This window comes from Rhea pennata, chromosome 10 (assembly GCF_028389875.1).
Source record: "Rhea pennata isolate bPtePen1 chromosome 10, bPtePen1.pri, whole genome shotgun sequence".
Lineage (NCBI taxonomy): Eukaryota > Metazoa > Chordata > Aves > Rheiformes > Rheidae > Rhea > Rhea pennata.
Genome location: NC_084672.1, coordinates 12,219,985 through 12,237,971, shown reverse-complemented (window position 1 = coordinate 12,237,971; position 17,987 = coordinate 12,219,985). Strand labels below are relative to the sequence as shown.

The window sequence follows — 17,987 nt, the reverse complement described above, 5'->3', positions numbered from 1 at the left end:
AACTTCTGGCTTTAGAATCAAATTTGGCTGAATAGTAGAGCTTCTGTAGCCAAAGTTATGAAAAATTGACCTTTTACTGAATGGAACATTTATCTTTTGTGTTTCTGTGAAACTATTTTTATTAGAGTATTTGAGTTATATTTGTGTTCTTCCCTGATAAATGTAAGTTTAAAATAGCTGTAGTGTAAAGTGGTTGAAATTTAGAGCTTTTATGTGATAACATCTTGAGTGTAAAGATGGGCCTATGAGATTAAGAGACAAGAAAAATGTTGTAAAAACATAGCTAGAATTTCACGGTGGCTTACTTTAAAAATAGCACTTTCTGACGTTGAAAACAAAATCAAAAAAAAATATGCTCTCACTAATTATTGTGTGTAGCAGCCTGCAATAGGGCATTGTTTCAGTTCGCATACAATATTTTTTTAAAAACCCATCACACACATACACAATAGTTTAGGGAAAATACCAGTCCAAGACAATTCAGCCAGATGTGCAGTGCTAACCAGTTGCAGCAGTGCAATAGTATTGAAATAACAAGATGGAAAATTAAGAATGAGATGTTTAAAAAGAATCCCCTTTTTTTCTCTGAGCAGGATACCAGTCTAAGGCTGTGCTGGCGTTGCTCAGTGAAGAGCAATCATCAGGATTTTTTTTTTTAAACAAAGAGTAATGTTCTAAATTGTCCCAGTTTTGTGTTTCATGGTAGGAATTTAAGTGACCAGAGAATCATTTAGTACTTTTGAATAACTAGATTTACTTGAGAGTTGTGATGATACTGTTGCTCTGCAAATGTTAAATCCTTTGGTAATAAGGTCCATTCACCAACCCTAACATTTCTTCTGCTACTTAGGGCTGGGCAGCTCTGTACATACTTAATTATTGGGAAAATTAGAATAAAACCAAATAGAGTTAATTTAATGTGGAATGTTGAACATAGAAAGTTGAATAATACTTTGGTCTATTTAGCCTGAGAGAAATTTAAGATTGACAGAATTATAAAAAAAGACTTCAATTGTTTGACTATGCATGTTTGTAATTGAGTGTAAACAGAGCACTTTGGAGCAGTGATAATCAAAGGCCATAATCTTTCATCAACCAAACTGATAACCTTCTTTTTGAGTATGTTAGAGAGCAGACCAAGTGGAGCTGAGATTGCTGTGCTTTTAAGAACATTCAGATAATATCTGACAAATATTTTCTCACTTCTGAAAAAATATAAGCATAATTACCTTGAAAAACATGTATGAAATTTAGCTAATTGGGAGTTTGTATGCAAACTGGAAGCAGATGGTAACTGTCAGCAATCAATTCCTAATCAAGATCAGGTATTAAAAATCAGGACACTTCCTGATGTTACAAAACCCCTCAAAAATTAGGCATCATTTTATACCTTAATATATGAAACATAGTGCCTTATCCCTTATAAGTGATTTTTTATATATATATATATATATATGTATATGTATATGTATATATATACACACACATACATACACGCACAGACACCCAGATACATACAGAAAAAATCCCAACATTTAACTGACTCTAAATATGTCTTAAGTGATGGAGAATATTTTCTTTCTACTCTAAAACTCAAAATACTCATCTTTATCTGTAAATGTATCTTTTCAATTTTCAGTTCTGTATGCTGTGAATCAAAACCTGTAGAAGTTCATGAAAAATCTGCACTAGGTCCTAAATAGACTATAAAATGGCCCACATTCATTGTTTTACAAGGAAGTGGTAGATTGAGTCTGACTTTTCAAATTAAACTGGACAAAATGATAATGAATGTGCATTAGAGAACAATTATTGTGTTGGCATAGAGAGACTAAATGGACTTAAAGGGCTTCTCTATATTTTGACTCTGCAATTCTGTAGATATTTAAATACTGAAATTGCTCAAATTCACATGGGGAGTAGACTTGGAGCACTGAAAACGACAATCTAAAAATAACTTGTTCTTTTTTCAAAATATTTTTCTTCATGGAGCTTTCCTTCACAACCAATAAAATTTAAAACAGAAAGAACATTGTTTTTGATTTTAAAGTTCAGCTATAACTTTTCACGCATTGTTGTATGTAGAAAATCTAGCACATTTAACTTCAACTGAAATTAGCTTATATAAAACCACTGATGTAGATGTAATTTAATACTATCGTTTTATAGATAAGGCTCCTTTATTTTGGTTGCCATCATTCTGGGTTTGTATATATCAAGTTTCTGGGTAATGTGGAGTAAGCTGTTCCAAAAAAGTACTAAGCAACACTCATTCTGTTTTACTAACAAATATTTGCCTGTCTCCTACTCACTAATTGTCTTGCTCTTTTAAGGGGTTTAATCTTACACAAGTTTACTTCTTTCAAGTTCTATGTGAGATTGAAAGGGATTGATCACTGGTATGGAACATATTGACAGTGACAGTTATATAGGGACAAATTCTATCACAGTTTACATACTGTCCAGACCCACTGCACTGAGAGAAAATCAGAGTAGTTGGCCCTTGGCCTCTTTGCAAGCAAGGGGACTGTTAAAGTTCAAACTCCCTTATCTATTCTCACTCAGATAATTCTTTAGGAGGTTTTTATATTAGTAGGCTTCTATTTTTAGGAAGATCTTTTTAAGTAGGTGATCAAAATTGTAAGTTGTAAGGTTTTTTGAGTAGGTGGTTCATTTGTTTTCATTATGCAGTAGATACCTGAATACCTTTGAACCCTTGGGCCTTGATGTTCATTATACATTGGATTAAATTGAAAGAAACTAAAATAAATGATCAGGAAACAGAGACTCAAATGAGTTGTACTGGGTGGTTCAAAATTTATCATGCTGCAGAAGTATCAGGGTGTAAGAACATAAATGGTGCAAAACTAATACAGTGTTGGTGACTGGAAATAGCCAGAAAAATATTCCTTTACCTGCCTTCCAACATTTTTAAAAGATCAAAAATACTCAGCTGAAAATCAAAGCCTGAATTTTAGCTGTTTCATATGGAAAAGTAAATTTTTGAAAAAAAATTGTACACACTAGTGAAAAGTATCATTTTACTGAAAACCACTTTTCCATTTAAAAAGCCAAACAAGGTGACCTGAGGCAGAGCTATTGATGAGTTCTTATTACAAGAAATCTCTCTATCTAGAGTAACTACACATAAGGCAACCAATAATAAAAAATCACAACCCTTGTCAGCCTAAATTATATCTCCACTAATATGATTTCCCAAGTTAGACTTTCCCCATGCTAGATAGGAAGTCTTGCGGCTCAAAGATAAAATGGTTTTAAGTGGTAGTGATTTCTTTCTTTGTAACCCAAGATTGACTTGCTTCTTATCAGGAAGAACCTTAAATAGTTTCAAACAAAAAGCAGAGGTAGTTAGTCGAGCTCTCAGATCAAAGGCTAGCCTGGGTCTGCACATGGGGCCCGTTACCGGCATACAAATGAGTAAGCACTGCCTCTTGCAATAGAATACATTCATTCTGAGCAGAGTTTAGAATTAAGCCTCTGAGAAGAGAGAAGAGGGAAGGAATAGCATGAGAAGGATAAAAGTTTGCTATATTATTGGTTGTTTTAGCTTTTTCCAAATGCTCCAAAGTTGTCTGAAACATAAGAGCTTAGTTTTGAAATCCGTGGGAGACAGCAGCTTCTTTAAATAGATTCTTACTTCATATATATTTCTTAATGCTTTTAATGTGTCTTATTGTGCAAGCAAGTGAATTATATGCACTAAGATGCCATTCCTAATGATGCTGCTTTGTACAGTTTTGTACAATTAAGGATATTGTCATTTAATATATTATTTTTTGTTGGATAAAAAACAAAAAAAACTTTAAACCTGCTGTGTTGTGTAGCTCACTGATACTAAACATCTCCAACGCAAACACTGCCAATCTGTCATTTGTGCCTGCCAGGAGATGTAAAAGCCCTACTTGCATTTGTATATATCACATCAGATCTGATTTGAAAGCTGTAATATTTAGTGTTTCTTGACAGATCAGCAGGGAGACGTGAAGGTTTAACTCACCTACCAGCTACTACCACCATCCTGTTATGCTTGTCCCTCTCACACTTGCAGAGCCTAACTAGACCAATTTTACAAAATAGCTAAGGTACTGTTAGACTAACTTGAGATATTTGATTCCATCCCAGCTTCCCTATTTTTTTTTACCACTCATGGTTACAGACCTCACTGCAGTCGGCAGGAAGGAGCACTACGCTGCAGGTATTTCATTGCAAAGCACATTTAAGCAACGGAGCACTGCACAGAAGTGGCTGACACGTGGTCGCGTAAGCTGTCTTTGTGACTATGGTGTCAGGATGGTCACCTCTGAGAGAGAGGTGGAATAGTAATGTTGAACTGGTTGAAGTTGCTTTATCATATGCCTATGTCAGCACTAATTAACAGAGATTTTATGTATGTGGCTCATTTGCCACATAAAAGTAGTAGAAGATACAATGAAATTGTCTGTCAGTCTGAGGAAAGCCATAGGTCTGCCCCTCTCCTTCCTCATAAACCAAGACTGTTAAACTGAAAAAGATTCAGCAAAAAGTCACATGGATGATCAGAAGTACAGAATGACCTCCATAAAAGCAAGCTAAGACTCTTTGGAAAAATGTGCTTGAAGATGATAGAGGTCCATAAAATCATGACTGTAATTGATGCAGTGGATAGGAATTAATTGTTTGCTGTCCCTTGTATTATAAGAGCCAGAGGGCATCAGATGAAGCTAGTCAAGTACATGTTCAAAATGGACAAAAGGAGATGGTTCTTTACCCAACATGTTGTAGAATTCCTTGTTTCTGGATGTTCTAAATGCTAATGGGTTTAAGGCGAGTCTGGTGAGTTCATATACAAGAAACCCAGTACAGGTCACTAAACGTGCAGAATTCACATTCAGCTCAGGAAGCTGTTCATCAAAACAGTAATTGGAATCTGAGAGCGTTGTGGGGAAATATCATCTATACTCAGTCCTGCTCTCATACTAGGACGCTGCTTTTAGATAGAAGACACAGAGTTAGCTGGACTTTTGGTCTGACCCATTAGGGCTGCTTTTATGTTAATACGTTCTATATTTGTATTCTGACCCAAGGCTTTTAATATATTTTTGCTAACTGACAACCTCTTACTTACTCATGAGCATTAGATGTGTTTTTCTTCTTGCCTGAGGATTTTTTTTTGTTTGTATGAAAGATGAGATTAAGGGAAATATCTTCTGATGTTGTTTGGGCTTTACTTTTTTAATTATTATGTCAGAAATATCACATGGCTTGTTTAATACCTGCTGTAGATGACAGCTTAGGACTTGCTGTCTGCATGATAGATAGTCACAAATGATAGCCTGGGGTAGCTAGCCCTGCTGGAACAGCTTTCCTGGAACAGTAATACAGAAATCAGAATACATTAGCATATGTGGATCACAGAACTGTTGGGAGAAGGAAATTTTTGATTCATCTGTTTAATGAAGTTGTTTTTTCTTCTGGAGTTACAATGCTTCTGTTCAGACCTATTTGTACTTTGATTTTAAAATCTTTTTATTCCAGTTTTCATTACAATCATCTTAGAAAGATTTTAAACCAATCCTGCAAAGGATTCTCTGAGACTATATTCTTTAGAGAAATAAGCCACAATATTGGAAATATGGAGATTTTTGAATTCCCATTTCAATTTTATGACTGATCGACATGACTTAAAGTCATGTAAACATCTGTGCTGTCTGTAAATTGAAGGTAACAGTAGCCTTTTGGAGTGTTTTAAAGTGAAGTCTGTAAAATTCTATGAAGACTTAAATTATGATTTATTAGTATTTTTGAAATAAAGCTTTAGGGATGGGGAAACCATTCTGATGAGTCTCAGGTGTGCAGAGCATTTTGTGGTTAGCTCTACGGGGTGAACTCTTGTATGGATAAGAATATACAGAATGGAAGCGTGGCCTATGTGCGGTTTATTCTTTCCTCGGTATTTCACATTTTGCTTTGTGAAGTACAAACATCTGCTTTCACCTAGCTCTACAGTAATGCCTGCTGAGGACCTTTTTATGGGTCCATTATTTTATGTAGAAGCTGTAAGTCTGAGATCTGGTTTAGAAAAATCTCTCTTTTTTCAGCTTCTAGTAATGAAGTCGCACATACTTACAGCATTATCATCTAAAAATCCCAAGTAGTGATTACTAATTACCAGGAGGGAAGAGATGCTCCTCATTTTATTGAGGAAACGAAGCCATGATGAGTTAAAGGGACTTTCCCTGTCTTGCAAGAAACTTAACGTGGAGCTAGAAATTGTGCCCAGACCTTCTGACATTCGGTTCACAGTTTCAGTCATATGACTGTCTTTTTCCAAGTATTAAGTATGTACACAAGGCTCTCCAACTGAGTCTTCACACTATTTTCCAATGTTTCAATTCAGTTCCTCTGAACTTTGTCCTCTCATTAGTTTTAGCAAAAAGGCAAACATTTGCCCATTTGTTTCAATAGTAAGTAGAAAATGCTTTCTATACAGATGACGATTTCCCCTCCATTCATGTGCTTCTCATCCTAGTATTTGAAGGCCAGCCTGTGTCAGCGAGGGCCTGTTTAAATTAGAAACCAAGTAATGTTTCAGGGATGCCTTGGGCTGTCCTGTGGAGAGGGTTCTTCTCAACGCTTGCCAGTTACTACTTGGTGGTCCTGCCAATCCTTGCCGAGTTTCAAAACAAAGGTTGCTCAAGCTCATGCAGCGCCGTCAGCCCGGCGTACGCAGCTGGACAGCTGGTGAGCCGGGACGGAGCAAGGCCCAGTGCTTAACCAGGCACGATTCACCCGGCCACGTAAAGGGACAGGGGAGTGGCACTGGCCTAATTGTGAACATTCCTCCTCTGCAAGACTCCTGATATTTACTTAATAAGCCCAGACTCAGAAAATCTAAACGATTTCAGCAGTCAAGCAGTAGCTGATTTGTATATGGAGATGACATGCAGCCAGACTAAGTGAAGGGTGAAATGCTGAATTTCTGAGTTTTGCAAAGCTTTATCCAGCAATTGCAAATGAAATGCAGTACCTTAGGCAGCTGTGCCCAAGAGTGGAACGGACAGTGAAAGTGCCTCCGGAGCTGCCCTTCAGGCCAGCTTTGCAGGGCCACATCTCCTACTTAAACATGCACGTACCATTTGCACGGTCTTGTATGAACCCATGTGGAGAAGTTTCTATTGCTGCCAATGAATAATATTCATGAACCTCAGTCTGATGTATCCTGCCAAAGGCTGCCAGAATCAGCTCTGTTTTCAGAGGGGCAAAGGGCAGATTCGTAGAACTGGCTGAGACATGCCTGCATTTCCACATGCCAGCAAAAATGTTTGTAAATAGGCATGCCTTCATATGCAGAGAGGAGGGAGCATCTAGAAAATGCTGCATGTGTGGAGGATTATTCTTTATTTTCCATAGAACTGTTGCTATATTTTCTATCATTAAATGGAAAAAAAGAGGAATGTTACATTCGTATGGGAGTCCTATATAGTAGCATTTCATTCAAAATTATTTCCAATTTTTAGTGAATTAGGGACACATGATGACTGGATATTAAACTTCCATTGATGAGGGTAAGAGATCTAAGGTTCAAACCAGAGGTGGGACCTGCAGTTCTCCAATGAGAGAGAAAAGCAAACCTTGATAAACTCAGCCTTCAGCAGAAGTTAGGTATTGGGATATCACTTTTTGTTAAAAAGAAATAAAAATCAAATGTGTGACCGTTCTATACTTTCTCAGGAAAATAAAAGAAGCATTATTTCTGCTCACCTTTTAAAATACACAAAAGCAATGCAGGAAAGGAGAGACTATCTTTGCTTCTTATGCCCTCCATGTTCACTCATTAATGGTCTTAAGTGGTCATTTAGCACTGTATGGCATCCGTATAAGGTGGATAAATCCTTGTTCTTTTCAGTTTTGTAAGTGGATCTGCTTAACCAGAAACACCAGCATGGGTCTCTGATGACAGTCTCAACTCCCTTGATGTTTGATTCAAAGAGATCCGGTCTGTGTAGCATTTAGAGTAACTTTGTTAATGCTCGTTCGATAGCTTCCTCCTATCAGCCTAAGATTTATTGAGCATTTCTCCATTGTGGGCTGAGAAAATTAGCGGTTTGTGAATTTGCAAGTGGTTCAGCCTGATTACATTGATCTGAGCACTAATTTTACAAGTTTGTCTGTGGTGTCGTTACAGAAGTGGAGCGAGTGGGCAGGCCGGTGCACTGTACATACCTCCCTCCTGGTGTGGTGATTTACTGCCTCTATCTGCTGTGTTTTACAGTTGTGTGCTGGTTAATGTCCCTGCTTTGCTGGTTAGCTTGTTATAAGTCACATGATGCTACATCTTTAGTGGGGAATCTGACTCTGATGTTGCCACTAAACTGAAAAAATGGGCTGTTGCTTTTCTAAAGGCCTTTTCACAGCTGTCCTGTGGTTACCTTGCACTTAATGAAACAAAGCGGTAGGTGCCGTGGTATATGGAAACATGCTTTCCTATTGACCTATTTCCTTGTGAATACTCTGTGTTTTTAAACAGTCTCCAAGACTTCTCTTGGTCTGATGGCTGAAAGCTTTCGTGTATTTATTATTTTTGACAATTGTGATACTAATATTCTGCACACCCATATTACCCTCTGACCTCCAGGTATCAGAACGTAAGCTATGCCTAAAATGTCACAGAAGAATGTGAATCACATATAATTACAAATCATATCAGATAAACAATGTAAACTAAAAGTACTGCATCTCAAGGAAAAATGACAAGCACCACTGACTGGAGTATTTACAGGGAGAAAGATTTCCTGAGTTAGGTTCAATACCTAATCTCTGATTATGGAGCCAGTATATTAGTGTAGTATAAGGTAACAACTTGCTATCATTCTATAAGCTGCCAAGATGCATACATAGATAAATCCAATTAATAAATCAACAATCATTTTCTGTTAGGGCAGAGGGGGCGAGATGAATGAGGAAGGTGGGGGGAGAACTACTGGCGTGGAACATCTAAATTAGAATAATGTGAAAAGCATTGGACTATAATAGGCTCAGTAGAGGCTGAATAATTTGTTCTTTTCTTTCAGAGCAAAAGGAAAAAGGGACTATGTGGCATCTTGGTTGATACTAGCTTACAGCACTTACTATGCAATATACAATGGTCTCAGAGGTCTACCTTTCTCTCCTTCATTTTCTCACAAGTTTGTATCTAAGCACTGTAAAAGTAGGATCTTTTGTCTTGGCTGAAAGTTCACATTGAATGTTTTCTCAGGTAGAACTTGCAGAAATTTGTGCAAAGAGTGAACGTTACATCGGCACAGAAGGTGGAGGAATGGACCAGTCAATATCTTTTCTGGCAGAAGAAGGAACTGTACGTGATCTTTGTAATCTAAACTAACAATGTACTGTTAATTAATGTAAAAAAACAATATTTTAACATTTATCTAGCAGACAGAGGAGAAATAGGAATACCTTGGCAAGCAGTATAAGCTCTATTTCTATAGGAGTGAAACAGGAATTGTGCGTAAACTTATGTACAATTGAGTACGACAGGTTTGAAGGAAATGAGAAATGGAAAGAGGAGAACATAAAAAGACGTGGAGAAAGATATTCTGGGAGAGCACAAACTTCCATATTGCGTGGCTAATTTATCACTGAACTTAGAATATTTCCCATATAATGAAATCTAAATGTTCGGTATGTCCTGTATTCAGTGCAAATGGGATAATTATTACAAAAATGCTTTCTTGAAACTTCTTATAACCAAACAGTTCTAGGAGTTTTTGCCAGATCTAATTACAAGGACAATGGACATTTTTTCCCCCAGTTTTGCTAATACCAGACAATTCTGTGGCTGGATTCTGATGTGAAAGGTATTTAGCTGTCTTAAATGTGGTAACAGAAGGTGGATTGGCAGTGATCTATAGGACCTGCCAAGCTGTGCATGAGTACTCACAGTGGAATTTACAACGGAATCCATCTACTGCCCTAGAAGATGCACAGGACCTCAAAATTCAATATTCGAACCTAAAACCTGTCAAAATACATTTATTGAAATTAATGTAGCCTCTCATGAAAAACCTTATTTTGCTTATAACTTATTTGAAGGGATTTTATATTTCCATGGTTTAGGGGCCATATGCCACATCTTAGATGAGTCTATAAAAAAATATGCTGTTTCCTAGAATTACACAGAATATGTTTATTTCCACCATGAGACATACGTGTTTTCAATTTCACAACATTGCCTGTACCTACTTTACACCTTTCCTTCACACTTTAAACTGTTAGTAGCACACACAGAGCTACACCCATGCTGAAGGAAGTTGCAGACATACAGAGGATCACATAAATGGAGACTTGGAGGTAGTGATCAAAAGGCAAAGTGAATATTAGGAAAGATCAGAAAAGAAATGTCCTCAGCTCAGGAAACAAACATCTTTGAGGGTGATATTTTGGAGGTCTGTAAAGTCCTGAATGGGTAAGAGAAAGTAAATTGGGAATTCACTGTTTTTCATAACAGAAGAACTAATAAAAACACAGTGAAATTAACAAGCAGCTTGTTAAAAACAAACAAGAGGAAGTTTGTTTTTTTCAAAACATTCATTGTTAAATTGAGAAATACAGTACATTGTGGAAGCTAAAAGTTTGAAAAGGGTTCAGAAAGGACCTTATTGGATGCCTTGATAGAATATTAGCCTATTTGTGACAATTAAATATAAGAGTCTGATGCATCTTCGAGTGCAAGTATAACCACCATACTCTCTGCTTCTGAGAAGAAGCAAGAATATAACAGAAAGATCGTTTTTTATGTCTCATTTTTATACCCTCTCTAAATGTCCTTTTATGGCAGCTGTCAGAAATGGGACACTGGCCCAGCTTAGTGGTGCATTCTGATCTAATGTAGCAGTTCTTAAATGGGTATACTTAAATGTAAGCGAGCTTGTCTTCCTTGATAGTAGTTTTGTGAAGTAGTTCAGAATCTCAGTGGCAGGGAGTAACACACATGCTGGACATAATGTACAACCAGATTTGTCATTGTTTATTTAGCACTCTAGCTGCTTAAGGAACTCTCTGGGGGTGAATAATGCCAAAACCAGTAAGACATCCCTGCTTGCAGAATTACAGACTATTCTGAAAAGCCAAAGCAGGGTACATGATTTACAACTTATCCCAGTGAAAATCCAGATGTGGATTTAATCTCTTGATTACATTACATCCTGAATTTTTTAATTAATGGATTCCTAGCTTATTCCATGAAAAGGTCACAAATTGTTGGGAACATGTTGGGAACACTCAGCCCGTGTAAGGCACAGTGAGGCAAGAAAATCTTATCTCAGAAAAAGGGAGACAGTAACTACAATTTTATATATCGTTTTGGTCGATTTCTCTGATTGTCTGTAGGTAACATAACTGTATCCAGTCATTTCTAAAATTTTGTTAACATTCTATGCCTCGGTGAACTGAATCTTGGTTTAGTAAGAAATCAGCAGACTAAGAGGGAGATGGGCATTGGTGGATGGCAGGGGAATGTGAAGCCCCTTATTTCTAGTAGCACACACGTTAGCTTCAGCCAGGTCTGTACTTTTCTGTAGATCAAAGAAAAACTGTAGTCTTAAAACAAGCAAGAAAAATAGGTTGGGTGGGGTTCTGCGAAACTCTGAAAAAAACCAAAAACTTAATGGAAACATTTTAAAATCCAGCTACAAGGAGAAGGTTTGAAACGTCTGTGTAACTTGGCCAGTGAGGTTAAACCTCTTTTCTCACTGTTTCATGTCAGTTTCCTTCATTAACTGTCCATGGATTTTTCAAGAGAAAAAACATGCAAATTTGCATTTGATTTATGTAACTAAGTGCACTGTTAGCTAGTAGTAAATTAAAACTAACCATTCATTTTTCTTCCGATAGGCCAAGTTGATAGAGTTCAGTCCTCTGAGGGCAACTGATGTTAGACTTCCAAGTGGAGCAACGTTTGTTATTGCTAACAGTTGCATTGAAATGAATAAAGCAGCAACTTCTCATTACAATATTAGGGTAATGGAGTGCCGTCTGGCTACAAAGGTAACGTATGGCTTTTGTCAAACTCTAATGAAACCTTCATGTAAGTATGTGCTTTTCCCCACTTCTGACCAATCATGTCTCTACTTTAACACCTGGCTAGGTGCTACTTTAGCTTTTTTTTTTCCAGAACCAGACGCCTCCATCTGTGCAGAAACAGAACTCCTGCAGAGTTTAATGGAAGTATAAGGACTGTGCCCTTATATAGAAGGTTTTGTGATTCAGTTCTATTTATTTTGTATTATATTTGAATGGTGGTAATATGTCTATTTTTCAGCGAGATATTCTTAGTTAATAAAAATAGACTGTTTCTAATTAAAGCTGAATAATGACAAATAATGGAAAGCAACCAGTGTGGTCACATATTTATATGTATATATGGTAATAGGTGTTTATTTTCTAGGATTTAGAGTACATCAAAGCCACTGGTTAGAAACCTGGAAATATTACTGAAAGTGCTGAATAGCAGCACATACATTAGCAAGAAGTTTAAAGAGGATTGACTCAAAGCTAAACATTTAGGTTGTGCTGCCAGGTTACAGTTTGCAACTAGCTCTAAAATATATGGAATCTGAATATGACAAATCCAAGTTCCACTTTCATTCTGGATTTGATAGACCATGTTTAGGAAGATGTAGATACATGGATTGGATACATAGATTGGAGTCTATTTTAGAAACAGAGAGGGTTATTCTTTGATTGAAGTGAGGAGTAAGTACACCAATTCACTGCAACTATATCTAACAGAGTGTTCTCTGACAGAATAGAATTAGGGTCACAAAGTTCAGACAAAAGTTTTAAAAAGTGCACTGTGAAAGTCCTTGCCAGAAGACAGGTCAAAATCTGAGCAATGCTCAAATAGATTTTGAGTATGTGCTGGCATAACAATTCTATGAAAAGTTACCATCGTTAATGCTTAAAAAAAAATAAAAAAGAGATCTGTAGAGTTTATCAGATACTGACAAAACAATTCAAAATGTGGTGGTTGGAATGGTTTTCCAGGAGGGAAGCTAAACTTCAGATGGCTTTTTGAATGGGCTTTAAACACTAGTATGAAGAACAGCTGCATTTTAGCAGTATATAAGATATGGTACAAATAATAGCACCAGTGACCATAGTTAAAGCTGTTGTCATTAAAGTTAACAACAAGATTCTTATACCCTCAATAGAATTAAAGAAAGAACCTCTGTGTGTAGGTTCTGGCATATTTGAAAAACTTCTAATTTAGGACACTTAATTGACTAGCTCTTTTAGGAAGAGTTTCCTTTGAAAATTTTGCGTAAGAGACACCTTTGTATGTGTCTTATTTTAAAAGGTAAACCTTAGCACAAAATGTGTTAGGTCGTAAGGCCTTTTGAAATATTGATCCATATGCTAGATTTTATGAATTACATCAGTTTTCTAAATTACTTTAAATTATTGGTCATGTGTAGTAAACTGCAAAAGGAGGGGAGGAAAGATGACTTTTTTATGCTCATGTGATGTAATCTCTGAAAAAGTACCTTTAGCAGATACATTATTTTAAGGAGACTAACAACATACACCTGTATTTTTGAACATATGCTACCCAGACAGAAAGCTACACACACACAGAAAATATGTTGAGCCAGGAAAAAACGTTGAGCCTATCTTTAGGAACAGATCACAGTGGGGTGAAAGAGGGCAGGTATGTAAGTGGAAGCAGGGAAGTTCTTTAAGCACCATTAAGGTAATACAACTACGAAGTAGCATGCTGGGCCTCACAATAATGTTTTAAAGGAAATTCTTATCAGTAAGTGCCTTAGGGTAGACTTTTTCCCTCTCCTGCTTTTATTCTAATATTTCACACTCTTTGCAGAAAGCTCCATTTCAGTAAAGATACCAACACAACATATCCTCGCTGGCATTAGTGTAGAACATTTTGAAATTGCTCTGTCCTACAGCAAGCGAGCTCTTGATTATCCTCACATTTATCTTTTTCAGGGCATGCTCCCTTCCCTTTTCTTCTGGACGTTATTCTCTCGCTTTCCTATTCTTTCCCCCTGTTGTTATATTGTACTCTTTGGTGTAGCCTCTGAGTGCTTTCCTATACTCCATTAAACGGTATGTTTAGAATCTCTCATGTTCCACAGAACACTCAAATCCAAAGGACATTAACATGTACTTTGTATTTCAGAAGACTCACACAGTAGGAGCTGCAGGATGAATATGAGCATTAGTCAATACTAAGCTCTCCCCATGCTTCATAGCGTGTGTTTCACTTTACTTTCAGCTACAGTGTGGTGCCAAGAATATCTGCAAACTGGGATGCCGTTAAATCAGCTAACATTTGTTAAATGTGGAAAGATGCTGAGATGGCATTATAGAGATGTAAAGCATAAGAAGGCGATGTTGCTATATAAGGGCTTAGTATTCCTATAACTATTCCTAGTCAGGCTTTCTTGTATTTATATTTGTCCTATCATGTATTGAGTGTGTTTTCCTCTTACAGTTACTTACAGTGCTCCACTGTGCCTGTCTTGGACAGCAAAGGCTAGAGATACTATATCCTGGCAGTTGAGAGCCAGCTGAATGATGTCCACATCTTTAATCCATCTAGTCAGAGATCATCAGGAAAATGTCCAACTGTGGGATCAGTATTGGGATTACTTTTGTACATTTAATAGATGAGATTTTTTTCCAATTTCTGTTCTGTGTCCATTAGAATTCTAGTTGCTGCAGCTAGATGTCTTTTAAAATGCTTTCTGTTTGCCCTTAACATTTTTCTCAGTGATGTTAGAATTGAAATTTTGCTGTAAGCAAAAAAGTTCTAACCCCTACCCACTGGTCTGAAGGGGTCACTTTCCATTTAGAATATTTCTTCTGTAAAATGCCACAGTAGGCAGCTCATCTGAAATGGGCCTTTTTTCTTCAAGAATAGAAATGGGAATAGATGTGACAATACATATGAGAAATTACTAAAAATGTAGAAAGATTTTGTTGAATTATAGAGCATTATTTTTTTTTTTTCCCTAAGTTTCTGATACTAAAGTCTAGGGGGTGCTAAACATCAAGATTAAGTTATGGGGAAAGAAATTTCCATTTATTTAGCCTTTGAAAACCAGGCTAGAAGAGACCTAATCAGTGTTTTACCTGAAAATTTTCTAACTCTGATTTCTGTGTTAGCCACTAAATGCTGTTGCTTCTTTCTCTACCACTGGACATAAAACGCTGTTTTTGTCATATGATTGGGCTTTTGATTGGATTTTGTTTGTTCTGCTCTACTAAGTTTCACATAAACCTTAACAAGACACTAGATGGCACCAAAAGTGGTTAATTTTTATATACTGCAATACAGCAAAACTGGAAAAGTCCCTGCAAAGTTAAGTTGGATGAGAGCAGCAAGGTAAAATCTGCTGCAGATAACTGAGTAGATCTCCTGTTTAAACCACCAGTTTTATGCTGTAACTTTGCACAAAGTGAAGCAAATTCTTTTCAGGCATGTATGCAAATCCCATGCATTTTTTAACCTAGGAAGTTAAACACATAGCTTTTCTGAATTGAGGCCTAAAAGATTTCAAACAAGTCTTGCTCAAAATCTGTGTTTATTGAAAAGAATAACAAAACATACTGGGTGAAATCTTGGCCCTGTTGATGAGAGATTCAAAACAAGATTTCTTTCCTTGGTCTTCCTGCACTGCTTCAAACACTCTGCAAACATACAGCCTGATCTGGCATTTCTGGAAGCTTTAATCTCAGTTTAAATGGTGCAGAATTGGAAGCATGTCATGTACTCATAAATCCAGTAAAACTACCTTGGCAAGTCCCACTAAGCTGTCTTTTAACACTGTTGTAGTCTGTTGAAATTAAAGATAGTATGTCATCAGTAGGATTCCAGAATGACCACTTAATAATACCCTATCATTTATAATACTAGAAATATTCCACCTCATGAAAACATGAGGAAAGCCCTCAGCTATTTTCACTAGGCATAGGAGAACATCCTCACATTCCAGTGACCTACAGAAAACTCTCTCTGACATTTCTCCTTTAAGGACTCTCGTGTGTTAAAATAACTACTGACAATTGCCAAAACATCACAAAGACTTAAAGCATTACATACATGTTGGATCAAAAAAATATCCATCCATCCATCTGTTTATCTATAACTAATTAGCCTAATAGTAATCACGAAGGAACAGAGCAGATTCCAACTGACCCATCATAACCTTTTTGTAAGGCTGAAAACTTTAAGGAGGAATCAGTGGATCTGATATCCAAACAAATAATGCCAGTAGGGTTTTTACAGAGAATGGCTAACCAGAGTGTGTGGGGGAGAGAGATATCTTTCATTCACAGACCTTTTATAAATAAATGTAATGGTTATCTGCTGTGTAGTGATAGAAAATGGTTTTTGATGGTTCCTGATCAAGAACTGACAAGAAAGTATTAGTCTTAATGCTGCTTACAGACAATTTAATGTTAGTTTAAAACTAGAAGGCAAAGTATTATTATTATTATTTTTTAATTTTAGCTTCTCTCAAAGTCAAAGGGCTTGGACTGGAAAAAAATGTTGAAACTCCAAGATGTGCAAGTCAAGCTAGGAGTTAGCCTAGAGGAAATGCTGACCATTGTCGAGGAGGTATTTCACCCTGAGCCTTACAGCAAAGAGGAAATTTGTAAATGCCTGGGAATTAGCCTGGAGGAGCTCCACACTCAGATCCTTAGTCAAAACACACAAGATGGTAAGTGTATATGAGATAGTATTTTTTTAGTTTACAATATTTGTATTACATAAATTGTTTATATATTAATAAAGTAATGCACATAGGAGTCTTGCCAGAATAGTTTCCCAGAATCTTAGGGGGCAACTGAAAGAACTGATCTTATGATTTTCATTCTAACATTTAACCTAAAATAGTGTGAAGCTGATTTTGATTGAATTGTTTCTAAAATGGTAGCAATAGCAGATCACTTACTGTTTTACATTAGTCTGTATTGTTTTGGAATCATCTCTAAATAACCCAACTTTTATTCTGGGGAAGAAAAAATGTAAGCTAGGCTTTATTTTAAACCATGGTTCTAACAAAACCAAACATTTTGGATAGACAGCACCATGAAAATGAATCCTGAACGCTCTCCCTTAACTGATGTTAAAGACCAGTATGGGTGGAGCTTGTGTTTCTACTTTTGACATGACAAACTTGATCACTTCATAAAATGTGCACTGGGTAACATGTTTTCTAGATATATCCTGAGAAATAAGCCCCTGTCACTGGCAATATTTTTTAATTTTAGAAAAGTGTTGGTGAAGGTGAATAATTTAATATTTAAAATATCTCCTATGTATTCCTGCTGATGATTACATCAGGTAGTCATGAGTATGGGCACACATTAAATGCTTCTGTAAGAATTGTTCTTACCATTCTTACAATTACAGTAGGGTTGCTAATAGTACTAAATAATAGGGAAGATGTATGAAGTGATTAATTTGCATTGAATGGTTTCAGAGAGGTATATATTTTATGTATATTTATTAATAACATATATATACATATACACACACAGATGCTTATATTTTGATAATCTGTCTATAGGGAACTAGTGTAAACATTATTTATTGACCAGGAACCAGATTTTGAATCTACAATGCTTGTTTTGTGTCCCAATGGTATGAGAGAGTGTAAAATTATATTATTGTCTAATTACACTGCTGGAAGGGTACCAGCATGGAATACAGTATCTTATCCAGCTCTTTATCTGGATAAAGATATCACGATAACTGTGATGTATGTATATGAGGACTATACTGAACCATATACCTGTACTTTCTAACATTTTCATGGGAAACTGTAGGGTTCTAAATCTTTTATATTGTCCCTTTACTCTCCCCTTTATGAAACAACATAAGACTAGTGACTGACACATGTTTATACTCCATATACCCAGTTTGTAAAACAAAATTCTACAGTTCTGTAGAACTGAAT

General features: G+C 36.4%; 1 protein-coding gene across 1 annotated transcript in view; it reads left to right on the top strand.

Annotated features, from left to right (window-relative positions):
* GALK2 (galactokinase 2) overlaps positions 1-17,987 on the top strand; it is a 49,538-nt gene that overhangs the window by 16,078 nt on the left and 15,473 nt on the right. Inside the window, exons 6-8 of the mRNA XM_062584263.1 lie at positions 9,257-9,355; positions 11,893-12,045; positions 16,535-16,745. Of these exons, the coding sequence (XP_062440247.1) occupies positions 9,257-9,355; positions 11,893-12,045; positions 16,535-16,745 (463 nt within the window). The remainder of the gene's footprint in view (positions 1-9,256; positions 9,356-11,892; positions 12,046-16,534; positions 16,746-17,987) is intronic.